Source organism: Anolis sagrei, chromosome X, assembly GCF_037176765.1.
Source record: "Anolis sagrei isolate rAnoSag1 chromosome X, rAnoSag1.mat, whole genome shotgun sequence".
NCBI classification, from domain to species: domain Eukaryota; kingdom Metazoa; phylum Chordata; class Lepidosauria; order Squamata; family Dactyloidae; genus Anolis; species Anolis sagrei.
In genome coordinates this window covers 51,444,798-51,470,731 of record NC_090034.1, presented here as the reverse complement: position 1 = coordinate 51,470,731, position 25,934 = coordinate 51,444,798, and the positions used below count along the sequence as shown (strand labels likewise).

The 25,934-nt window shown below is 44.8% G+C and overlaps 1 protein-coding gene across 4 annotated transcripts in view; it reads left to right on the top strand.

Moving 5' to 3' along the window:
* Window positions 1-25,561, top strand: part of AP3D1 (adaptor related protein complex 3 subunit delta 1) — a 48,005-nt gene extending 22,444 nt beyond the window's left edge. Inside the window, exons 15-33 of one of the 4 annotated variants that reach the window (XM_060785134.2) lie at window positions 3-234; window positions 2,852-2,997; window positions 3,211-3,352; window positions 3,478-3,549; window positions 5,283-5,355; window positions 5,636-5,835; window positions 8,758-8,831; window positions 12,154-12,177; window positions 12,978-13,179; window positions 13,282-13,341; window positions 14,821-14,925; window positions 15,554-15,694; window positions 15,951-15,998; window positions 16,100-16,289; window positions 17,997-18,085; window positions 19,293-19,378; window positions 19,469-19,590; window positions 22,259-22,338; window positions 23,859-25,561. In XM_060785134.2, coding sequence (XP_060641117.2) covers window positions 3-234; window positions 2,852-2,997; window positions 3,211-3,352; window positions 3,478-3,549; window positions 5,283-5,355; window positions 5,636-5,835; window positions 8,758-8,831; window positions 12,154-12,177; window positions 12,978-13,179; window positions 13,282-13,341; window positions 14,821-14,925; window positions 15,554-15,694; window positions 15,951-15,998; window positions 16,100-16,289; window positions 17,997-18,085; window positions 19,293-19,378; window positions 19,469-19,590; window positions 22,259-22,338; window positions 23,859-23,954 — 2,182 coding nt within the window. In that variant the 3' untranslated portion in view covers window positions 23,955-25,561. Of the gene's footprint in view, window positions 1-2; window positions 235-2,851; window positions 2,998-3,210; window positions 3,353-3,477; window positions 3,550-5,279; window positions 5,356-5,635; window positions 5,836-8,757; window positions 8,832-12,153; window positions 12,178-12,977; window positions 13,180-13,281; window positions 13,342-14,820; window positions 14,926-15,553; window positions 15,695-15,950; window positions 15,999-16,099; window positions 16,290-17,996; window positions 18,086-19,292; window positions 19,379-19,468; window positions 19,591-22,258; window positions 22,339-23,858 lie in introns of all 4 variants that reach the window. The other 3 variants (XM_060785136.2, XM_060785135.2, XM_060785137.2) reach the window with 3 other exon arrangements.
* The last annotated feature ends 373 nt before the right edge of the window (window positions 25,562-25,934 follow it).

Here is a 25,934-nt window from a genome sequence, read left to right as displayed (position 1 = left end):
AGGCACCTCGAAGAGCCCCACCAGACCCTCGAGGCCATGCTGCGGCCCAAAGTGACCACCCTTCCGGGCCACATCCAAGCTGTGTACGTCCAGAATATGGTGAAGCTTTATGCCGCCATCTTGCAGCAGAAGGAGCACTCCGGGGAGAAGGAAGTGGCCCAGGAGGCGACCCTGATGATGGTGGAGCGCCTGCCCCAGTTTGTACAGAGCGCAGACCTCGAAGTCCAGGAGAGGGTGAGTGCAAGATCAAGATCCTCCTTCTCCTTCAGAGCGGAAAATGGTCTGTCTATGTTGGTGTTTGCTACCCTCTGTGTAGAGTGTTAATCTGACTGTTCTGTGCCCTTAGTTTTACAAAAACAAGGAAAAGAGGAGGAAGGGATTAAGGCCAGCAGGTACCAGCTGCTCTTTTCTCCCTCTAAAGGCAGGGCAATGGCAGCTGGATTATACAGAGAGCTCTGCCAGGCTGTTCTCTCTCTCCAAGGTCTGGGCAATTGCAGTTGGAATATGGAGAGAAAGCTCTGCCAGACCGCTCTTCTCTGCTTCCAAAGTCAAGGCAATGGCAGCTGGAATATGGAGAGAGAGCTCTGCCAGGCTTCTCTTCTCCTCCTCCAAGGTCTGGGCAATGGCAACTGGAATATGGGGAGAAAGGAGAAAGAGCTGTGCCAGGCTGCTCTTTTCTCCTTCCAAGGTCTGGACAATGGCAGTTGGGATTCAGAAGGAGGTTTTCTCTCCAGTTGCCAGGGCCCAGCCATCATAGAGCTGTGTTCAGCTGCTCTTTTGTTCCTCTATAGCTAGGGCAATGGCAGAACGTGGAGGGAGGGCCTCTGGGCAATGGCAACTGGAATATGGAGAGAAAGGAGAGAGAGCTCCACCAGGCTGTTCTTTTCTCCCTCCAAGATCTGGGCAATAGCAAGTGGAACATGGAGTGAGTGTCAAGGCACAATAGATCTGATCCCCTCACCCTTTAAGGCCAAAGCAGTGACAGGTGGGATTCAGAAGGAGGTTTCTCTTCAGTTGTTGGGGCCCAGCCATCAGCTGCTCATCAGTCCCTCTGAAGCAGTAGTTCTCAACCTGTGGATCCCCAGGTGTTTTGGCCTGCAACTACCAGAAATCCCAGACAGTTTACCAACTGGTAGGATTTCTGGGAGTTGAAGGCCAAAACATCTGGGGACCCACATGTTAAGAGCCACTGATCTAAGGGTAGTTAAAACATGGAGGGATGGCCTCTCACCAGTCAACTGAGACCAAGCCATGGTGGATCTGTGTATGACTGGTTTTCTCTCCCTCTAAGGCAGTGCTTCTCAACCTGGGATTCGGGACCCCTGTGGGGGGGGGAGTCACAAGGGAGTTTCAGCGGAGTTGCCAAAGACCATCAGAAAACTTATTTCTATCACAATAAATGGAAAATCCTAGTAAAAGAAACTATATCAATCGGGAACCTTTGAAAAAATACTTGCAGGAAGAAATGAAATTTCAAATTTAACGCATATAAAAAAGGAGTGGACTTTATCAAGAAGTCAGCATACGACGGAAGGAATTTATTGTTTATTTTGAAGACTCAAACTCTGCGGATCGCACTGGAAGTGCTACACCCCTACTTTCACTTTCTGCATTTTCTTCCTAATACTCTATCATCCCATACTCTCTGTTCCTTCAACCTTTACTCTTATTTTCCCATGCCCTTTCCCCTCCCTCCTCCTATTCTTCTTTCCCCTTCTCCTTTTCCTTTTCTTTCCTCTCCTTTCAAAAAATTGTTCACCCTCTTTCAGTGTAAAATGGAAAATGTGAATAAAAATAAGTAAAAAAATAAAAAGAAAACATATTTCTGATGGTCTTCTGAACCACTTTGGCAGAGAAGGCTGAAGATCCCTCCACTTGTCCTTCTCTTCCTTTTTGGAAATAGGTGGCAAATTCTCCCACCAAAATCCCTCCTCTGTTGCAATTGGCTGACCTCTCCGCCAACGGGAGGGCTGTTTCTGAGACTCCAAGCGGGGAGGGGAGAGCAAGCATGCTTGGCGCATGACAGCATGGTGCTCATGTGCAGGCGAGGGAGAGTGTGTGAGGCTGGAGGGAGGCTCACACCCGCGAGTCCCTTCAAGCCAGGGGGGTTCTGTATGGGAAGTTTGGCCCAATTCTGTCGTTGGTGGGGTTCAGAATGCTCTTTGATTGTAGGTGAACTGTAAATCCCAGCAACTACAACTCCCAACTGTCAAAGTCTATTTCCCCCAAACTCCATCAGTGTTCACATTTGGGCATACTGCGTATTCATGACAAGTTTGGTCCAGATCCGTCATTGTTTGAGTCCACAGTGCTCTCTGGATCTAGGTGAACTACAACTCCAAAATGCAAGGTCAATGTCCATGAAACCCTTCCAGTATTTTCTGTTGGTCGTGGGAGTTCTGTGTGCCAACTTTGGTTCAATTCTATCGTTGGTGGAGTTCAGAATGCTCTTTGATTGTAGGTTAATTATAAATCCTAGCAACTACAAAAAATGATAAAATCAACCCCCCTTCAACCTCACCAGTTTTCAAATTTGGGTGTATTGGGAATTTGTGCCAATACACCCACATACTACGTATCATTTACACTACTATTCATAACAGTAGCATAATTTCAGTTATGAAAGTAGCAACGAAAATAATTTTATGGTTGGGGGTCACCACAACATGAGGAACTGTATTAAGGAAGGGGTCGTGGCATTAGGAAGGTTGAGAAACCCTTCTCTAAGGGCAGGACGGTGGCATCTGGACCATAGAGGGTGGGCCTCTGTTGGGATGGAGACATGATGGAGCTCTGCCTCTGAGGCCACAGCAGTAAATAAAACTGTAGGATGTTGTCCTTTGCTCTGCAGGCCTCCTGCATCCTTCAGCTCATGAAGTACATCCACAAGCTTCAGCTCAAAGAGGTGCCAGTGGCTGAGGAAGTCATGGCCTTGTTTGCCGGGGAGCTGAACCCAGTGGCCCCCAAGGCCCAGAAGAAGGTTCCGGTTCCAGAAGGGTACGTGTTATGAGGAAAAAGGTGACCATCAAACAGTCAGAAAGCAAAAGGGCAATTTGGGAGCATTTAGGGTTTCAGATTCCTGGGAAATTGATCCTCATTCTTAGCGAAGGGCAGGAGTGGAAGGGGCGCCATTGCACAGGGAGGTTACATGTAGGAGAATGGTTTTGGGATGGTACTCTGAGACTAGATGAGAGCTCTTCTAATTCGTAGCTTGGATCTTGACGCTTGGATCAATGAGCCGCCCTCGGAGAGCGAGTCAGAGGATGAAAAGCCCAGGACCATCTTCCACGAGGAGGAGCAGAGGCACACGAGGCACCGGCAACCCGAAATGGACGAGGAGGAGCTGGCTCGGGTGAGACGGCCATCCCACGCTTATGGAGGGTGGGCTGAGGAGCTTCTTCTCTTCCTCTTGAGCAGCTCACCAAACCTGATGTCTCCCACTCATCCGACTCTTTGTCTCCTTTCTCTCTTCCAAAGCGTCGGGAAGTCCGGAAACAGGAGCAAGCCAACAACCCCTTCTACATTAAAAGTTCTCCTTCTCCGCAGAAGGTGAGTCTGGCTTCTCCTTGGGGCTGGAATGGCCATCAACAAGGGCCTGAGGTATCCTGTATTGGACTGCAATCATATTCTGCATGAGTTTATAGTCCTCTTCAAGGAAATAGATAAGCAGATGAATGTCAGCTGGTAGGGAAAGCCTTTCCCCCATTGCCCTCTTTGTCTGCCTGTCGCTTTATTCTCTTCTCCTGCTTCTGTTTGACTAATACTTCTCAGGGACATGCCTCTGTTTATTCAAAGTTTCCACACTGCATGGGTCCTCTATTGACCCCTTTTGAGTCTGGGGATATCAAATGGCATTCTCTGAAACCATATCTGTCCCCGTTGGCTTTGCCATTATCCTGGAGATGCAGCAAACAGATGAGAAGACAAAATAAGGAGTCTGTTGTTGTCAGATTGCCAAGAGACGTTGCTTTCTTTCTGCATGCTTCGTATCGTATGGCTTTTAAGCTTGATTTTCCAAGTAGCCATCTTCCTTTGACTCTTGTGGGATTGGAGGATGGACTAAAACTTTTAAACACAGTTTTTGTCTTGTGAGTTTTCTCTTCTACTTGGTCTAATCTTATAATATAACTAGCTTGGGTACCCGGCGTTGCCTGAGGTATTTGAAAAGGTCAATTTTTTAATTGTACAAAATGCATAAGTTTGTGGGTGAACTACAACTCATATCATGCCAGGTTAACCCCAAGAAACTTCATCAGTACCTAAAGTGTCTTATGTTGGGCAAGTTTGCGCTAGATGTGTCATTGGTGTGGTTCTGTGTGCTCTCTGGCTGTAGGATAAACTACAACTCCCACTATGGTGAGTCAGTCCATTCAAACACCTCCAATAAGTTGAGTTAGTCGTGGGGGTTCTGTGTGCCAAGTTTGATCCAGGTCCATCATCGGTGGAAGTCACAGTTTATCTGGTTGTGGGTGAACTACAACTCCCAGAAAGGAAGGCCAGTTCCCCTCAAACTCCTCCAGTAAACAAATTTTGGCATATAAGGTCTGTGTGCCAAGTTTGGTCCAGATCCATCAGTGTTTGGGTTCATACTGTGCTCTGGATATAGGTGAACTACAACTCCTCTAAATCCCTCCAAAGACCTCCAGTATGTTTAGTTGGTCATGGGGGTTCTGTGTGCTAAGTTAGCTCCAGATTCATCATTGGTGGAGTTCAGAGTGCTGTTAGATTGCAAGTGAACTATACATCCCAATACCTACAATTCCTAGAAAAGATGGTAAATTCTCCCCAAACTTCTCCAATATGTTCAGTCGCTGATCAATTCCTCTGTTTGCTGTGTGTCATAGAAAATAATAGGAAAAGGGTTCAGGGAGAGGCAGTGGGCGGGGTCATGCAAATTCCACACCAGTGGAGAGAGTAAGAAACACTGGGATGTCTATAGTGGAGGAAAAACAGAACATCTGTGAGGAAATTGCCCCGTATGAAAGCCTTCACTTGGGTGGTGGGCAGTGTGGTGTTTGTAGAGGAAATTGGCAGAGCTCTTGGACATGTTTATGGTGCTCGCTATAACTTGCAGTGTCTTTGGGAGGGTTTTGGTGGCTTTTCAGCACTGTGGGTTATTAGCTGTTTGTGGAAGCGGGAGCCTGTCAGTGTAAGTGGACACCTGAGGCACATACACATGTTCACAATTATTATCTGTATAGATAATAATAATAATAATAATAATAATAATAATAATAATAATAATAATGGTATAATCCTCTCTATTTCTTTTCGTCCAGCAGTATCAAGACAGCCCTGGTGTTGAACACATCCCTGTGGTCCAGATTGACCTCTCTGTTCCTTTGAAGGTCCCTGGTAAGGTTTCATGATTAATAAGCCCAGGTCTTGTCTAAGCAGGATAAGGTCTTGTTAGGACTTAGATGGGAGACTGCCAATGAATCCTAGTTGCTGGAGGCTCTTCTTTAAAAGAAGCAACTGTCAGAACTACCTCTTTCTGAAATATAACACAGAGGAGAATTCCAAATCCTCAGGCAGGCATAGGTAGGCCTTTCAGACAAACGTCTCAGGACGCTTCCCAGCGTCTTTCCTGTAGCTCTTTTTCTCGCTCAGCTCCTCCTCGGTTCCCTCACTGCAGGCCTCCCAGTCTCTGACCAGTATGTCAAGCTTGAGGAGGAGCGACGGCACCAGCAGAAGCTGGAGAAGGACAAGAAGAAGAAGAAGCAGAAGAAAGAGAAGCGGGGCAAGGGCCGGCGGCACCCCTCTCTGCACACGGAGAGCGACGAGGACATTGCGCCCGCCCAGCATGTGGACATCATCACCGAGGAGATGCCAGAGGTGAGCCCTGAGGACTTTCCTTTGGGGAGGGGGGGGGGGGTCCAAAACCTTATTACTACTTACAGTAGAGTCTCACTTATCCAACATGAATGGAATGTCAGAACGTTGGATAAGCAAAAATGTTGGATAATAAGGAGGGATTAAGGAAAAGCCTTTTACGTTATGATTTTACCAATTAAGCACCAAAACATCATGTTTGAAATCCAAAACACCAGGAAGACCAGAGTTAGGACACACTCATATACTATAGATTAACTGTCTCTAGAATCCCATATTGAGCATAGAGGAATGGCAACACTGGAAAACCAACGTTTGCTAAACACTTATACTTAGGCGATCCTTCACTGGCCAAGTAGGATAGTCTTCCAGGATCAGCATTCTGGTGGGTCCGTCGGTGACTGTGGAGCCCTATTCTTGATCTGCATCTTCTCCCGCAGTGAGGGCATTGGTTTCCAGGTGGAAGGCGGTCTCGGTTGGGGTTGACTTGACGCGCCTTCCTCTTGGCACGTTTCTCTCTTTCACCCTCCATCCGTGCCTCTTCAAATTCTGCAGCACTGCTGATCACAGCTGACCTCCAGCTGGAGCGCTCAAGGGCCAGGGCTTCCCAGTTCTCCGTGTCTGTGCCAGAGTTTTTAAGGTTGGCTTTGAGCCCATCTTTAAATCTCTTTTCCTGTCCTCCAACATTCCGTTTTCCGTTCTTGAGTTCGGAGTAGAGCAGCTGCTTTGGGAGATGGTGGTCGGGCATCCGGACAACGTGGCCAATCCAGCGGAGTTGATGGCGGAGGACCATTGCTTCAATGCTGGTGGTCTTTGCTTTTTCCAGCACACTGACGTTTGTCCTCCTGTCTTCCCAAGAGATTTGCAGGATTTTCTAGAGACAGCGCTGATGGAATCGTTCCAGGAGTCGCATGTGACGTCTGTAGACAGTCCACGTTTCGCAGGCATATAGCATATAGCAGGGTTCATATTGGTCGACTGTCTCCAGAATCTCATCTGGAGCTGGGTGGCTCTCTGTTGGGAGGGCTTGTCTTGTGCCTTCCAGCCTAGCAGAATGGGGCTGGACTGGACAGCCTCTTAAGGGAGCGGGTCTCTTGAGTTTCTAGGATTTGGTTAGAAGAGAAGGAGGAGGAGAAGACCAGAAGTGCAAGTTGCTGCAAGGCTGTCGGTTAAAAGAGGGAGGAGGAGAAGGAGGAGGAAGAGAGAGCATGTGCGGGAGGAAAAGGAAGGGAGAAGAGAGAAAGAGAGAGAATCTGGAGCAAAATGTGTGTGTGTGTGCTGGAATAAAGGGGAGATCCTCTTTCCACCAGTCATGAGCCCCCCCCCCCCCCCCAAAATCTGGAAACAAGGCTGGGTTGGAGATAAGTCTCCAAAGCTCTTTTCGAGACTGCACCAGGAGCAGAGAGAGAGGAGAGAGCCATGCGTTTCCTTTTCCCCTCCTCCCTCCCTTCTTTTTTCCTTTCCCATCCCCCTTTCTCTTTTGATTCACCCCCCTTCCCTCCTATGCACTTTCCTCCCCCTTCTCCTCCCGCATGGGAAAGAAAGCTGCTCTCATGAACACATATCAAAGGGTGCAATGTTTCCAATCGGCCACATGATGGTATCGGTTAACACGTAGTCTTGGGTGAACGGAGCTAGGTTAACCGGAACTCTACTATACTACTTCGGGTTTCTGTGAGTTTTTTGGGCTGTCTGGCCATGTTCCAGAAGCATTCTCTCCTGAAGTTTCACCCACATCTATGGCAGGCATCCTTAGAGGTTGTGAGTTCTGTTGGAAACTAGGCAGTTGAGATTTATCTATCTATGGAATAATGTCCAGGGTGAGAGAAAGAACTCTTGTCTGTTGGAGGCAAGTGGGAATGTTGCAATTGGTCAGCTTGATTAGCATTGAATGGCCTTCATTCAAAGCATGGAGAACCGAATGATGCTGGGGAAAATGGAAGGAAAAAGGAAGAGGGGCTGACTAAGGGCAAGATGGATGGATGTTATCCTTGAAGTGACTGGCTTGACCTTGAAAGAGTTGGGGGTGGCCAAGGCCAACAGGGAGCTCTGGCCTGGGCTGGTCCATGTGAGCACCAAGAGTCGGAAACGACTGAACGAATAAACAATAACATTTTGTTCCCTGTTACTCTTGTTATAATTTGAAATTGAACCTGATCATTTATTTATTTATTTATTTATTTTTATTATTTATTTATATTATTTATTTCAGTTACTTATACCCCGCCCTTCTCACCCCCAAGGGGGGACTCAGGGCGGCTTACAAAGGAAGGCACAATTCGATGCCTATGTCAAAAATACATACATACATAAAAGCAGTAAAACAGTTAACAGGTTAAAAACATCAGTACATAACACAATAGATAACTATTCCAATTTTCTGGGTTGCTGTGAGTTTTCTGGGCCGTATGGCTGTGTCTAAGGAGAGATGGCTTCTGCAACATGGCCATACAGCCCAGAAAACTCAAAGCAACCCAGTGATTTGGAAAGCCTTCGACAACATATCCCAATTTTCCAACATCCATTTTTTCCATCTCTCCACCCTCATGCTATTACTGCTTGTCCTGCCAGGATCTCTTGAATCATTTTTGTTCTTTTGTATTGGTTTTAGTAATACCTAGTACTCCCATTAATAACATACCTAAATTTACCTGTGGTGGTACTTTAAATATATTTTTCTGTCCAAAACTTTCCTGAGGGATATTTTTTATCATGTGGTGCATTAATTTGAGTGTTAGACTACGATTCCAGAGCCGAGGGTTCAATCTTAGGCAGGTCACGCTCTCTCAGCCTCAGAGAGATGTAAAGGCAACATGAACAAATCTGGCCAAGAAAACCCCGATAAGTTTGCTTTAGAGTCACCATAAGTCGGAAACAACAACACAGCATCAAGGATAGGCTTCACTTTTTTCTTTTCCCCCCTAGAACGCTCTGCCCAGTGACGATGACGAGAAAGACCCCAATGACCCTTACAAGGCGCTGGATATAGATCTGGACAAGTAAGTAGGAAGATGGCCACTTGTTTTCGATGGCACAAGGAAGGCAATTGGTGGGGAGGACACTGCTTGTGGTTCTCAAAAATGGCGCTGTCAGTTTTCTAGCGTTCATTTTTTAAAATTTATTTATTATTTATATCCCACTTCCTCTCCCCCATACGGAGACTCAAAGTGGCTCACAATAAAAAAAATACAACTTAATATATACAAATATACCGTAATAAAACAGTATATCATTATATATTATATATTTTCAGTAGTACCATATTTTAATATATTAGTATTATTATATTACAATATTATTACTATATATTGCTGTATTGTATTATTATTGGTATTATATTGTAGTACTTTATAGTATGATTATCAATATTATATGTATATACAATCCATTATATTATTATAATAGCACATTAGTATTATATATTACTATATTGTACTATACCACTATACTGCAATATTATTAATAATATTACATGTAATATATAATATACAATTTATTATTATATTGTTATATATTATATTGTACTCTTAGTATACCACAATACATATAATACACTATTTTTATTGTGTCAGAAGTGAATTGAGGGTACAGTTGCAATGTATTTAAAACACAATGTTAAAAACTTTTTAGCATTATGCTAAATGTTCTTTGACCAGTAGCTGACTACTTGGAGTGCCTCTGGTGTCGCTGTGAGAAGGTCCTCCATTGTGCATGTGGCAGGGCTCAGGCTGCATTTTATTAGGTGGTCTGTGGTTTACTCTTCTCCGCACTCGCATCTTGTGGACTCCACTTTGAGACCCCATTTCTTAAGGTTGTCTTTGCATCTCACGGTGCCAGAGCGCAGTCTGTTCACTGCCTTTTAAATCTCCTGACCTTCTGTGTGACCAGGAGGGAGTCTCTCATTTGGTATCAATCATGGATTGAGGTTCCAGGTTTTAGCCAGCCACTTTTGGACTCTCGCTTGCTGAGGTGTTCCTGCGAGTATCTCTGTGGATCTTAGGAAGCTATTTCCTGATTTAAGTGTTCGCATGCTGGCTGATACCCGAACAAAGGATGGGCTGGAGATGTCACTGCCTTGGTCCTTTCATTACAGTCTGCTACTTCCCGACCTGTGTCAGGTGGTGCAATACTGGCTAAACAGTGCAGCATTTTTTATTAAGAGCCATATCCACTGCTTTAACATGGTGAGATGTATTCCACACTGGGCATGCATATTCAGCAGCAGGGTAGTAAAGCGCAAGGGCAGATGTCTTCATTGTCTGTGGTTGTGATCCCCAGAGACAATGAAGACATCTGCCCTTGTGCTTTGCACCCACTTTTTGCTTGATATTCAAACAGTGCTTCTTGTAGGTAAGAGCACGGTCTAGAGTGACTCCCAGGTATTTGGGTGTGCTGCAATGCTCCAGTGGGATTCCTTCCCAGGTAATCCTCAGAGCTCGAGATGCTTGTCTATTCTTAAGATGAAAAGCACACGTCTGCATTTTAGATGGATTGAAAATCAATTGGTTTTCCCCGTAAAAGGCAGTAAAAGCACCTAAAGCTTCAAAGAGCTTTTGCTCAACTACTTCAAAACTCCCTGCTTGAGTGGTGATGGCACAATCATTAGCATAGATGAAACTCTGTGTCCCTTCTGGCAGTGGCAGGTCATTTGTGTAAATGTGAAACATTGATGGAGCAAGCATGCTCCCCTGAGCCAGGCTCTTCTTCTGTTTTTGCCATCTGCTTCTCTGGCCCTGGAATTCAACAAAAAGCTCCTGTTTTGTAGCAGATTTCCTATGAAGCAAGTGAGGTGGTAGTCCTTTGTGATATTATAAATTGTTCTCAGGAGAAGGCGATGATTTACAGTATCATATGCTGCTGACAGGTCTATGAAGACAGTGCCTATAATCTGCTGCCTTTCAAAACCATTTTCTATGTGTTGAGTCAGGTTCAAAACTTGTCTTGTGCAGCTTTTGCCTTTCGTGAAACCAGCTTGCTGTGTATATTGTACTATTAGTATTATATAATATACTAGCCGCCCCCAGCCACACATTGCTGTGGCCCAGTCTAGTGATCTAGAAAATAAAGTAATGAGAAAGTGTTGGTTTCTAATATATGGAATTTCTTTATGCTTGTGGGTAAACAGTATTTCTTGTTGTTTCTTTGTCAGTGTTGATATGGAGAGTGTCTGGTTTGCCCACCCTGGAACATGCAAGATATAATTGTCCTTCTTCAGGGGTCCCTTTCAAATCCATGATACTATATCTCTGTGTGTGTAAATCATATCTATCTATCTATATCTATGGCTGGATGGCTCTTTGTCAGGAGGGCTTTGATTATGTTTTCTTGCCCTGGTGAAAGGAGTTGGACTGGATGGCCTTAAGTATTTTCTTTTGGTCATGGGGGTTCTGTGTGGGAAGTTTGCCCCAATTCTGTCGTTGGTGGGATTCAGAATGCTCTTTGATTGTAGGTGAACTATAAATCCCAGTAACTACAACTCCCAAATGTCAAGGTCTATTTCCCCCAAACTCCATATGTGCTCATATTTGGGCATATGGAATATTCATGCCAAGTTTGGTCCAGATCCATCATTGTTTGAGTCCATGGTAGTCTCTGGATGTAGGTGAACTACAACTCCCAAACTCAAGGTCAGTGCTCACCAAACCCTTCTAGTGTTTTCTGTTGGTCATGGGAGTCATGTATGCCCCAGTTGGTTCAATTCTATCATGCTATTTGATTGTAGGTGAACTATAAATGCCAGCAACTACAACTCCCAAAAGACAAAATATTTTTTTGAGTGAAGTACATACATTGGGTTGTTAGGTGTATACTGCCCAAATTTGGTGTCAATTCGTCCAGTGGTTTATGAGTTCTGTTAATCCCACAAACGAACGTTGCATTTTTATTTATATAGATTGTACTATATTATAAGCTATAGTATATATAATATATTAGTATTATTACATTACGATGTTGCAGTATTGGAGAAACTAGCTTCCAACCAAGCTCCATTCTTGAAAATCGAGCATCCAAATGTAAACGACCCATTGTAAAAGAAGGTTGAAGTTAATGAGAATAATGCAGTTCTTAATATTGCGGCCTCTTCCAATTCCATAGAAGTTCAAAGCAGCTGATTGGTTCCGCCCAAAACTGAGTAATATTCCCCTCTTTAAATGTTTGGATTTGGGCATCTCTGCGGTAAATCCCCAAATCACACAGATCCCCCAGGGCCTCTCAAACTCCTCTCTTTCTCTTTCCATTTCCTCACAATTGCTGCCTTCTGTCATCATGTTTTTCTTTCCTTCCTTCCTTCCTTTCTCTCTCTTTCTATCTATCAAACAGTCTGGCTTCAGGGAAGCCTGCCAGGTAAGATCCCTCATCTCTCTAGCAAAAAGCTGGCTGCTTCTGCCCAACACTGTAAAGCTACAACATGGCCCAGATCTGTCGGTTTGTCAGATTGCATTGAGAAGTGTCTGGTTTCCGTTAAAAATACAAATCCGGGGAAGTCCCACTGGCCACCGGGCACTCATTTGCGCAAAAGAGGTTTATCCGCTCCTAAAGCAGAAACATAACGAAAAATATATCTGTTTTGTACTGGCTTGTTGGGCTTTACAGCGTTTGGCTGCTTCTCTTCTACCCTTTCCTCGGCTTCCAAACAAAATGAAACCCATCATTCAAAAAAGGGGTCTGAGACAGTGGCAGCTTGCTTGTCAGATGGGAGAACGAGCCGTCGTTTTCGAAGCAATAGTCCCCTCTCTCCTTCTCTTGTCCTCCTCTTCCTTTGAAGTGAAGATTTGGGTGTGTGGGTGGAAGGTGGGAACATTTGCAAATAGTTGTCATTTTATTATTTACTAAAAACAACAAGAAAGTGGATGTCAAGGAGGAGAACCGGGGGAAAGAGTGGACACAAATGCATGACAGGGTTGAAACAGAAAACAAAAATTACAAGGGTGAATATCATCAATGTGGGAGGAAATTAGATTCCAGGCTCTTCTTTTGGCCCAAGGATAATACATTGTAGGTTTCCGAAGCAAAGGGACTTCCAGTTTGAGACAGTTGGAGGGTACACTGGTCCCTATAAAGCTGAACAGATAAAGGAAAAAGGCTGCTTCTTGCGAATGTCGCATTCACTCCTCTTGTTGTCTTCCTTTCCCCCCTCTCGAAAGGCCTTTAGCGGACAGCGAGAAGCTCCCCGTCCAAAGGCACCGAAATGCCGAGGGCCTCAAGTCGCCGCAAGAGACGGAAGCACCGCCGGCCGAGAAGAAGAGCAAGAAGCCAAAGAAGAAGGAGAAGAAGCACAAAGAAAAGGAGCGGGAGAAAGAGAAGAGGAAAGAACGAAAGGCCAAGGAGGAGGAGGAAGGCAAAAAGGTAATGTCAGGCTAGGTATTTCAGAACAAGTCTTCAACCATATTGGTTGAGCACCATGTAGCAATTATTACCCATAATTCTGTTTCTGTGGTTGTTTTCCAGGCTGACGACATGGACTTCTGGCTTTCGGATGCCCCGCCACCGCCTGCTGTGGCCACAGAGGTAAAGATCAGTCTCCCCTCTTTAGGAAGCGTCAGGAAGGGAAATACTAGAAGATAAAATTGCTCTTAAACTTCATTATATGATACCTGTATGCAGTTGGCCCTCTTCTGCAACCATTGAAAATCTTCCCCCAAAGTTCCAAATGTCTGCCTTTTCTTTTACTATCTTTACATATAATAAAAGTAAAAATATGTATGTGGCGGTGCGTCCACTTTCACAGGCTCCCACTTCCACAAACAGCTATAACTTCCACCATTCAGGAGACACCAATGGCCCTCCCTCCAATGGCATTGCAAGTTATAGCAAGCAGCATGAACATGTCCAAGTGCCCTCTCAATGTCCTCCACAAATACCATACTGCCCACCACCAAGTGAATGCTTTCATTCGGGGACAATTTCCTCCTAGACTTTGTTTTTCCTCCACCATTGACATCTCAGTGTTTCTGACAATCTCTGTTAGTGTGGAATTTGCATGACCCCGCCCACTGCCTTTCCTACTCTTCTCTATGGCACACAGCAGAGAGAAACTGATCAGCAACTGAACATACTGGAGGGGTTTGGGGGACTGACTCAACATGATGGAAGTTGTAGTTTACCCTGCACAGATAATGGACCTGGACCACATTTGACACACAGAACCCCCATGATCAGCAAAAAATACTGGAGAGGCTTGGGCAGGGGAGAGTTGACCTTGATATGTATAGGAGTTGTAGATCCTGGGATATATAGTTCACTTGCAATCATAGAGCACTTGCAATATAGTTCACTTGCAATCTGAACCCCACCAACGATGGACCTGGAACTAACTCGGCACACAGATCCCCCATTACCAAAAAAAAATACTGTAGGCCTTTGGCGGAATATATAGTAGTTGTAGTTCACCTACATCCGGAAAGCACTGTGAACCCAATCTGGACCAAACTTTGATACACAGTCCTAACATGGCCAAGTTTGCATTTTTGGGAATTGCAATTCACCCACATCCTTCTGCATTTTCTAATGGGCGCATTCATAAAAAACAAAAGCAAAGACTGACTTTTTTCCTAATAAATAATGTGACAAATTACCAAATTGATATTACCTAATTTCCACAAACAAACAATGTCTTTTTCAAATAACCTGGGCATTGCCAGCTCCCCAAGGACTTGAGGGCTTGAGCGTTCACAGATTTCAAGAACCAAATTGCAGTGAATACCCTGGGACGGTGACGGCTGCCCTTTTGTTGCTTCCTCCCTTTCAATACAACCTTTCACCTTTTATCTGACCTTCACCTGGGAGGTTTTGCTTCATTTTGACCTCATGCCCAAAGAGAGAGCTGTGAGAAGCAGGCCCCTAAAAAAGGAGGCAAAACTAACCCCGGCTGCAAAGGAAGCCCAGATCCAGACCCATGTTGTAGCCCTTTCACCAAGGGCCACATCTTCGCTGAAGCCCCTGACAAGGAGGCATTCCCAGCTGAATTCTGGTGTCCTTCTTTGCCAGGGCCCACTGGAAGCGAGTGCAGATGGGGCTGAATACGAGGTTCCAGAGGAAACCAAGAAGGAGGAGCGAGAGGAAGAGTTGGAGGAGGAGGAAGGCGAAGGGAAGGTGAGTGGCTGATCTATCCTTGCCATCACCAAAGGTGGGGATCGCAAGCCATCATTGAAAACAGCTGCTTTTCCAAGCTCGGGTCCAGAAGAAGGGATTAGTGGGGGACTCTGACCATGTAGACATGGCCAGCTTACTCCAGAAATTCCTATATCTGTTACGTCAGGCTGGCTCCAGGCGGCCTAGAAGCCGTTGCCGGCACAGGCTCCGCCATGTGGAGCTCTCCTGTGTTTGTGCGCGGACCCCCCCCCCCCCTCCGTACGCATGCCCAGTGGCATCTTCTCCTTTTTCAGAATTTGTAAGTTATTTTTAGTTCTTTTTTGTTTTTTATTATTGTTGGTCACACTTTGCGTTGTGAGACGTTGTGTTGCCAAATTTGGGATCATTTGGCCCCGTAGTTTTTTTGTTTTTAAGATACTCACAACGACAAGACCATTTTTATAGAGAGAGATTATTATATAATTCAGTTTTCCATGTTCCAAATTGCTTAGGATGGTGTCTTCAGCCTTGGCAAACCTTAATAGGTTCCTTAGCTAGACCCCAATCATTCAATTTCATTCAATCCGCACATCACACTCTTGCTTCAGAAAGCAGCGTGCACTGACCTGTGGCTTTCCCGTCCTAGTAGAAATCCTCCAAGCACAAGAAGAAGAAGCATAAGAAAGAAGAAAAGGCCAAGGAGCGAAAGGCCAAAAAACATCACGGCAGCGCAGAGGAACCCCCCACGGAATCAGTGCAGAATGGGACATTCGAGGACGAACCCCTGCCGGTGAGCGGATGGTGGCCATGTTTTGGGGTTGGTTGGAACGGGGGAACAGAAAAAAAAATCTGTTTCTGGTGTGAAAGTGTTGCTCCTGTTTAATTGACCAAGACAACATACAATATAGTAGATGAAAACAAAATATATAACTGAAACAATTTCAGATTGAAATAGGATAGCAAAGAAAGGCAGCTATCTATCTCCTCTTGGGCAGATCCTTTTCCTGCTTGACAATGAATCCTCTTTTCCTCTTCTGCCTTTCCAGCCTATGTCCAGTTATGGCCTTCTTGCTGAAAACGCATACATCAAAATGGTAAGTCTGTTGGTTCGTTTCTTTCTGGACAGCCAGGCCTTTCTCTCCCGGGTGCAAAGAAGGCCTAAATTCTTCTACGTCTCCCTTTATTTTTATGTCAGACGTACGACATCCAGGGCAACCTCCAGAGCCACGGCCAGGTGACTGTTTCGGTGATCTTTGAAAACAAGAGCAGCAGCTTCCTCAAGAGCATGGAGCTGAATGTCCTGGACTCACTCAACACCAAGATGCTGCGGCCCGACGGTGCCTCCATCCATGACGGAATCGCTGTCCCCTTCCAACTGCCTCCCGGTACAGACTGAGGCCAAAACATCGGAAACGTAATAAAGCGTGATAGAGCAGGGTCCCAAATTTGATGGGTTGGCGAGATCATCCCTCCCTTGGCCTGGAGGCATTGCACAATTGGGGCTCGGGGTGCTTAGTGAAAGCTATGTTATATAGTAGCATGGGTCCCCGGCATTGCCCAGGTAATTTGAAAAAGTCAGTTTTTTAATTGTGCAAAATACATCAAGTTGTGAGTGAACTACAACTCACATCCTGCCAGGTTAACCATGAAAACTCCACCCGTACTTAAAGTGTCTTATGTTGGGCAAGTTTGCTCTAGATGCATCATTGGTGGGGTTCAGTGCACTCTCTGGCTGTAGGGTGAACTACAACTTCCACTATGGTGTGTCAGTCCCCTCAACGGCCTCCAGTAAGTTGAGTTAGTCATGGGAGTTCTGTGTGCCAAGTAAGGTCCAAGTCCATCATTGGTGGAGGTCACCATTTCTCTGGTTGTGGGTGAACTATAACTCCCAGAAAGGAAGCTCAGTTGTTGTCCCCCACCCCACAAAATGTTTCCAGTAATCAAAATTTCGGCATATCAGGTATGTGTGCTTAGTTTGGTCCAGATCCATCAGTGTTTGGGTTCACAGTGCTCTGTGGATGTAGGTGAACTACAACTCCCCCAAATCAAGGTGAATTTTCCCCATAGATCTCCAGTATTTTTTGCTGCTCATGGGGGCTCTGTGTTCCAAGTTTGGTCCAATTCTATCTTTGGTGGAGTTCGGAGTGCTCATTGATTGCAGGTGAACTATAAATCCCAGTACCTACAACTCCAAAATGTCCAGGCCAATTCCCCTCAAAACCCACCAGTATTCAAATTTGGGCATATTGGGTATGCATGCCAAGTTTGATCCAGATCCACTCCTATTAATCCCTCCAAAGACCTCCAGTATGTTTTGTTGGTCATGGGGCTTCTGTGTGCCAAGTTAGTTCCAGGTCCATCGTTGGTGGAGTTCAGAGTGCAGTTCTTAGATTGCAGGTGAACTACACATCCCAGGACCTACAACTCCTATAAATCATGGTGAATTCTCCCCAAATGTCTCCAGTATGTTCAGATGCTGATCAACTCCTCTGTTAGCTGTGTGGCATAGAAAATAACTGGAAAGAGTTAAGGGAGAGGCAGTGGGTGGGGTCATGCAAATTCCACACCAATGGAGAGAGAAACAAACACTGGGATGTCTGTAGTGGAGGAAACACATAAAATCTAGAATGGAATGGTCCCCGAATGAAATCAAAGCCTTCAGTTGGGAGGTGGGCAGTGTGGTGTTTGTGGAAGACATTGGCAGGACTCTTGAACATGTTTATGGCGCTCACTGTTACTTAAAATGCCATTGAAGGGAGGGCTGTTGGTGTCTCCTGAGTAGTGGGAGCTAAAGCTGTTTTTGGAGGCAGGAGCTTGTCTCCATAAGTGGATACCCCAGCCACACACACACACTATGTTTATAGATGGAGTGGCATCACTGGGTTTATGGGCCAAACTTTCAAACAGGGAAACAAATGTTCATAGTCTTTCTTGGGCCAAGAGTCCAAACTCTCCTCCCTTCCCTTATAGTCTTAGGCAGGATGAATTCCCAATGTGGTCAACTCTCATAATGAATGCAGACTTCAGAAGGAAGGACCTCGAGAGAATGCTTAACGTTCCTGTTGTCATAATGTAATCTCTCTTCCATTCAGGCGTCTCCAATGAAGCCCAGTTTGTCTTCTCCCTCCAGAGCATTGTCATGGCTCAGAAGCTGAAAGGAACGCTCTCATTCATCGTCAAAGTAAGGGCTTTCAGATGGAAAGCAGGCTTGTTTTATATAAAAAATTGGTTCAAAACTAGTTTTGGATGTAGGGGGCGCTGGTTATTCGATTTTGAAATGATTTCTGAAATTCTCTGGAAAAAAAGGTCGGAAATATCAGAATTTCTGAATCGCTTCGTTAATGGCAGGTGTTTTGGCAACCCTCCGTGCCCTGCCCCACTGTTTTTGTCCCTGACCGGAATTCGAACTGGGAAGGCTTTTGTTTCCAAGGCGGGAGCTCTGCCAGTAGGCTATTTTGCTGCCATTGACTTGCATGGGAGAATAGGAACCTTTATCTTCTCTCGATCCCTGTCCCCTGCCAAGGTGTTTCTTTGTGTGGTCTTTGCACTGTTTTTTTTGTATCGTCTTTACTTTGAAAGTAGTAGTTCTACTCCAAAAACTTTGTGTAGCACAAACTGTGTTAATTTGGGGGAGAACAGAAATCATATACAGAGCAGACCCCATCAAAGGACATCTAGGCTGATCCCCTTCTTTGGGATCAAGAACACAGTTTCTCACCAAACGGAAGGGAATGAGTTTCAGAACCCTTAAGCAAGCAACTTTGGTAAAGCCTAAACAAACGGTTTTAAAATCTTGCGGTTTCCCTTCCAGTGGTGAGTGGCGATGCAAAGACTCTGGGATGAGGTGGACGTGGCTAAGCACAGCTCTTCTTGAAGGCCATGCCCCCAGTGGTAGAGATTGCAAAAGGTCCTGTAGTTTAACAGCAGGACCTTTTGCAACCTCTACCACTGGGGGCGTGGCCTTCAAGAAGAGCTATGCTTAGCCTCACCCACCTCGTCCCTCTTTGCATCGCCGCCACTCGCCAGGGAAGGGAAACTGTGAGATTTTAAAACCGTTTGTTTAGGCTTTGCCAAAATTGCTTAATGGTTCTGAAAATCAAAATAACTGTGGGAGACATCCGAAAATAATTCTAAACAATGGGTAAGTGGTTCAGATTCGGAATTGCTCCTCCCACTATTCCTGCATGGTTCGAAATTGGTTCAAAACACCAAATTCGGTATGTTTTTCCGAATTTTATGTTTTTCCGAACCAAACCTAACCAGCCTAATGGAAAGGAGGCTCAACCCAGGGCTTGAAAACCCCTGAAATGGAAAGCTTGTCCACATAATATCTGGGCAAGTTGCTCCTCCAGCTTGCTGTCGCTCAATTCTCCTCCCATTTCCCACAGGACGAAGAGAGTTCCACGCACGACAAGATTGACTTCAAATTGCACTTCAGCTGCGCCTCCTACCTGATCACCACACCCTGCTACAGGTAGGACGCCTTTGGCAGTGGCTCTCAGGTGAAGGGAAGGACGTGGCAGGGGGGAAGAGTGTCCCGTAATGCCCTGTTTTTTCGCCGCAGCGACGCTTTTGCCAAGCTCTTGGAATCGGGGGACTTGCACGCCAGCGCCTTTAAAGTGGAGGGCATCACTGATCCTTTCCACCACATCCTGGCCAAAATCTGTTTCTACCATCATTTCTCAGGTGAGTTCCTACCCTCAAGGCATGCATCCCAGGCCTCTAGGGGCCCATCCAGACACTACCTTTATCCCAGGAGCTTCTGCAGCAAACAGAAGGGTGGCTGCATGCCATTCCCTGTAAACTCAGAAGCAATCGCTAGAAAAGGCAAAAACGTGAGAATTCCAAGTTCAGGAATATCACGGTTTTGAGCCGAATATTTATTTACAGTAATTATATTCCGCCCTTCTCACCCCGCAGGGGACTCAGAGGAGATTACAATGCACATATACATGGCAAACATTCAATGCCATTTAGACATACAACATATATAGACAGACACAGAGGCAATTTAACATTCTAGCTTTTTCCGGCTTCATGACAGTATGCTCAGTTCCGACCCTGGGGAGCTGCCACTTCACCATCCACTTGTGACACCGTTTCCTTTGATGGAGTACTTCCTCATACTTCTGCATCCTACTGGAAGGTTTTATGGCATCGTAAATTAGTTAAGTTAGCCTCCACGCATAAAGCGGTACCTAAATTTCCTACTTGACAGGTGCAACTGTCTTTCAGACTGAATAGGTCAACAGCAAGCTAGACTATTTATGGTCGGGAGCTTACTCTGACCCAGGCTAACTTGGAACTCATGACCTCTCAAGTCTATCTATCCATCTACCTACCTACCCATCTATCCTATCCACCTATTTCTCCAATCTATCATTTAATCTACCACTCTCCTTTCTCTTCATCCATCTGTCTATCATATCCACCTATCTCTCCAATCTGTCCTTTCATATACCCCTCCCTCATCATCTATCTATCTATCTATCTATCCATCCATCCATCCATCCATCCAGGCCCGTAGCCAGGATTTTGATTCGGGAGTTGCTGAGTTTGATTTTGGGGGGAGGCTGAGGATGTACCCTAGCAAACCTTTTGTATCGTTATCCCAACACCCCCATGCATATGGGATATATTGAGCATGGTGATCAGATCATGATATGAATAAACATAACAGTTTACAGTAAGGCCTTCTCACGGACCACCCTGAGAATTTGAAGTGGGGGGGGGGGGGCTGAAGCCCCTCAAGCCCCCCCCCTCCGGCTACATCTATCTATCTATCTATCTATCTATTTATTTTATCCTATCTACTCATCACTCCAATCTATCCTTTCATCTACCTCTCTATTTCTCTTTGTCTATTCTATCCTATCCACTTATCTCTCAAATCTTTCCTTTCATCTGCCTATCTATCTGTCTTATCTATCTACCCACCCATCTATCGTATCCACCTATTTTTCCAATCTAGCCTTATTTATTTTCGGGCACTTCTACCCCACCCTTCTCAACCCCCAAGGGGGGCCTTTCATCTACCTCTCTCCTTTCTCTTTGTCTATTTATTCTATCCTATCCACTTACCTCTCAAATCTATCCTTTCATCTACCTATCTATCATACTATCTACCCACCCATCTATCCTATCCACCTATTTCTCCAATTTTTCATCTACCTCTCTCTTTGTTTGTCTGTTTATCTATCTGTTTATCATATCCACCTATTTTTCCAATCTGTCCTTTCATCTACCTCTCTGTTTTCTGTCTATCTACAGCTGGGGTCCTCAAACTAAGGCCCGAGGGCCAGATACGCCCCTCCAAGGTCATTTAACTGGCCCTCCTTCAGGGTCAACCTAAGTCTGAAACGACTTGAAAGCACACAACAACAACAACAATCCTATCTCATCAAGCCCACACTTCCCATTGAAATACTAATAAATTTATATTTGTTGAAATTGGTCTTCATTTTAATTATCATATTGTTTTAAAGTGTTTTTTGCACTACAAATGTGATGTGTGCAGTGTGCATAGGAATTCGTGTTTTTTTTTTTTCCAAATTATAATCCGGCCCTCCAACAGTTTCAGGGACTGTGACCTGGCCCTCTGTTTAAAAAGTTTGAGGGCCCCAGATATACAGTATCTCCCCCCTCCCCTCTCTATCTATCTATCTATCTATCTATCATATCCACCTATTTCTCCAATCTGTCCTTTCATCTACCTCTCTGTCTGTCTGTCTCTTTTTCTCTATCATATCCAGCTGTCTCTCCAATCTGTCCATTTGCCTCTTTCTTTTCATCTGTCTAATCTATGCAATCCTATCCACTTATCTCTCCAATCTGTTATTTCGTCTGCCTCTTTCTCTCCATTTATTTATCTACCTACCTACCCATCTATCCTTTCTTCCTATTTCTCCAATCTACCCTTTCATCTACCTCTCTCCTTTCTGTTCATCAGTCTATCATATCCACCTCTCTCTCCAATCTATCGTTTCATCTGCTCCCCCTCTCTGTCTGTCTATCTATCTATCTATCTATCTATCTATCTATATATTGTATCCACCTGTCTCTCCAATCTGTCCTTCCATCTACTTGTCTCTCTTTATCCATTCATCTTTTCTTCACACTTCCTATCCTAATTCCTTCAAGGTATTTCAAAATGACTCGAAGTTTCTGAAAATAAAATAGCCATAGAAACATAACGTTGTGCCTTGTGGAGAAATCCACCCCCCCCCCCACCCCTCCCAGTGCTTGGAACCACGTTGGCTTTGGAACTGCAGCGGCTTTGAATGTTAATAGCTTGATGTTTCAAAGAAAGCACTGGATGGACATCTGTGGATTTTCTGTCTCCCTCCTTTTCCAGTGGTCGAACGCATGGGGGACTGCGCCTCCATGTACAGCCGGTCGATCCAGGGCCATCACGTCTGCCTGTTAGTGAAAAAGGTGAGGAGAGAGAAGGGGGTTGCTTTGGAAGACCCCCATCCATATTTATTCTAGATAGTTGACCCTCTTTTGAGGAAGGGAGGGGATGGTAGGTGCTCCCATGCCATTGCCTGGCTTGTCCCATTTTGGGGCAATTCCTTAAAGCCACCCTCTATTATAGATCCGCAGCCCTAATGACATGGAAATCCCACATTCCTACTTGTTATGGAAGGCCAAAATAAAAAGGCTTTGAACCTTTTGGATCTGGGATAGAGGCATGAAATCTCTGGCTCCCAGATATTTTTGGACTGCATTACGGAGGAATGGAGAAAGGATTTGTTTCTCGTGTGCGGCTCAGATCTTTTTAAAGTCATGTCCAAAACATAGGGGAGCGCTTGGGATTTTATCCTCCAACGCAGGCCCTTTGCTTTACTTTTTCCTCTCCTCTCCCTTATTTATTTATTTATTTATTTATAGTGTTTATGAGGCATATCCGGAAAGTAAGGTTACAAGATTTTTTAAAATAATACAAAGAATGAAGATATTTTAATAAAACTTATATGGATTGTAGCATAGATATTACATTACTTTTTTGTCCTCTGTGCAATGGGTTTTTTGATACCTATGTCATAGAAGTTTCCTTCGATTTTCACCTCGTTGTCGTTGGAAAAGTATTTTCCACCCAGGTGTTCCCTCAATTTCGTGAACAGATGATAGTCCCTGGGTGTGAGATCGGGGTTGTGAGAGGGGTAGCTTCAAACATCCCAACCAAATGAAGTCAACGACTTTTGTGTTGCATGAGTGGTGTGCGGATGCACATTGTCATGAAGGAGACAGAAGGTAAACAAAATGAGGATGCTCATCTCTAACCTTTATCACAACGCCAGGCGATGAGCTACTGACAACTGGCACTGCTCGTTCGCTTCCTCTCACTTCCCACTACACAGCAGTGATACCAACTTCCCCCACAAAAATTCCCCACGAGAGCTACATGCCTTGTAACCTTACTTTCCGGATAACCGTTGTATATTCTGCCCTTCTCACCTCAAAGGGGATTCAGGGCGGACCACAGAACACATATTTATTTATTTATTTATTTATTTACCTTACTTATATACCGCTGTTCTCAGCCCGAAGGCGACTCACAGCGGTTCACAACAAATATATGGCAAACATTCAGTGCCAATTATACAATGACAAGAAAAGTTTTTCCCATCTTTCAGCATCTTTGGAGGCTGTACTTGGTTCCAGCCACAGGGGGGTGCTGTTGCTCTATCTCCTTGCCGAAGAGCTTTCTTTGTTCGTAAACTTCTTTTTCTAACTGAAACACTGTGCTTAAAATACCTTTCTGTTTTAATGCGGTTCCTATTTATCTACTTACATTTGTTTTCAAACTGCTAGGTTGGCAGAAGCAGGGCTAAAGGTCAGATGCTCACCCTGACCGGGCCTTTGAACTGTCAACCTTTCAGTTGGCAAAATTTATTGCAACTTGGTGATTAACCTGCTGTTCTAAAGCCTCATTTCCTTCTGCTCTTTTCAAGGGAGAGAACTCTGTATCTATCGACGGGAAGTGCGACGATTCGGCCTTGCTGGGCAACCTGCTCTCTGAACTCAAGGAGACCTTATCAAAGTGCTGAGTCTTCCTTTCTTCCTTCTTTCCTTCCTTCCTGGAGGGGAAAATGCCTCTCTGCGAGAGGAGCGCCACGAGGCTCGAAAGGACTGAAGTGTTCGATTGCCCTCCCTCTCCTTTTCCTCCCATCCGCATGTACGTTTTGTGTTTCTCCCTTGTTTCCGGGCCCACCTTTGGGTTGTCCTCCCCCCTCACTCCATTACGGTTTACACATCCTTTCGGGAAAAGGTTTCTCCTTGGTGGGGTGAACGATTTGTTGATCCCCAGGAAGGGAGTGGCTGAAAAAGTCAGTCAGTCGTCAAATCTCCATTTGGATTATGTTTTGGTTTGATTTAACCTGGCTGGGAGATTGTACTCTCCTGTAAAAACCACTCATTCTTTCAAGTTCTTTCCTCCCTTCTTCCATAACATACATCCCAAAGGCTCTTCCGGCTCTTTTCCCCAGACCAAATCAAATTGACTTGTTGGGAAGTTGGCCGCAAACTCATCACATTCCCGGAGTTGCTGAATGAAGTGAAATGAACTGGAAATCCAAAGGCTTTGTGTGTGTTGACAAAAGAATCTCCACCGACCCTCCTTTCAGCATCTTTGATTGGCCTTTCCTGGAGCTGGCATCGTCTTCCAAAGAGCTGGCATCGTCTTCCAAAGTCCGGAGAGGCCAAGATGTGGAGGAAGAAATAGTTGCTTACCTGTAACTGTTTCTTCGAATGGCGATCTGTGAAATTCACACATATGGGATAATGCTGCACATGCACAGGAAAATCCCATATGTGTGATTTTCACAAACACCATGAAGAAGAAAAATGGATGCTGCAGCTCCGGATCCCAAATCTGGAGTGTCATTTTTTGGGTTTGGAGATAATCCACCCTGTTCTTTGGTTTCCCCTGCTTCCTCCCGTTTGTGATATTCCCCTTCTGCAGGTTTCCCACCAAGATGGCTATTTATTTGAACATTCCTTCTCATCTGCACTTAGCTTTTCTTTTTCTTCGAACGAATGGCTCTCCGTCACAGGATAGAACTCTAAAAATTCAGGGAGAAAGTTTTGGACCTTGATGTCATCTTTCTCGGAAGACACTCAATGCCTCTCTTCGTTCCACTTTTGGTTAGGAGAGAGTTTTTCTTTATTTCGTTCCTTGGTTCCAACGTTCTTCCACTGTGTCTTGATTTGTCACGCAACAAATCGAGGACTCCTTCCTTCCTTTGAACCAGATCAATATTTGGGAATTGGGGTGAATTTATGTGTCATTGCCTCGGAAGTGACTCTGCTCTTTGGAAATGAGTGGATTCGAACTAAATATATATATCTAAATATATATATATATATATACATAGCTATATTCCTGGATGAAAACTTTTGTCACTTTAGCATGTAGAACTCTCTTGTTCTCTTACGGAAACCCCTGTGCGGTGGTGATTCTAGATCTTTCTAAAAATAAGTTTTGAGAATAAAACCACCAAACTTGATTTTTATTTTATTTTTTTGCTATTGACATTCCCCTTGAACGAAAAGAGGAGGGAGGGACGACAAAAGAAACCAAACCACCTAAAGCTGCTGTAACACTTTTTTTTGGTCTGTGTGTGTCGAGATGATCCAATAAAAAATTTCAAATGCAGTCAGATTCAGATTTGTCGGTCCGCTCTCACCTCAGGGGTTCAGCAGGTCAGGTCTTGGATGGGAGACTTTGGGGGAGGGGGAATGCTTATATGGTATTGAGAAGCTTACCTATTTATCGTGTCAGAAGTAAATTGAGTATGCAGTTATTATGTATTTAAAAATCACAAAGGTAAAAACTTTGCATTAACACTTGTGGTGCTTGCCTGTTCTTAAGATGAAAAGCACACATCTGCATTTTAGATGGATTAGGAATCAGCTGGTTTTCCCTGTAATAGGCAGTAAGAGCACTTAGAGCTTCTGAGAGCTTCTGTTCAACCATTTCAAAACCCCCTGCTTGAGTGGTGATGGCACAGTCGTCAGCATACCTGAAG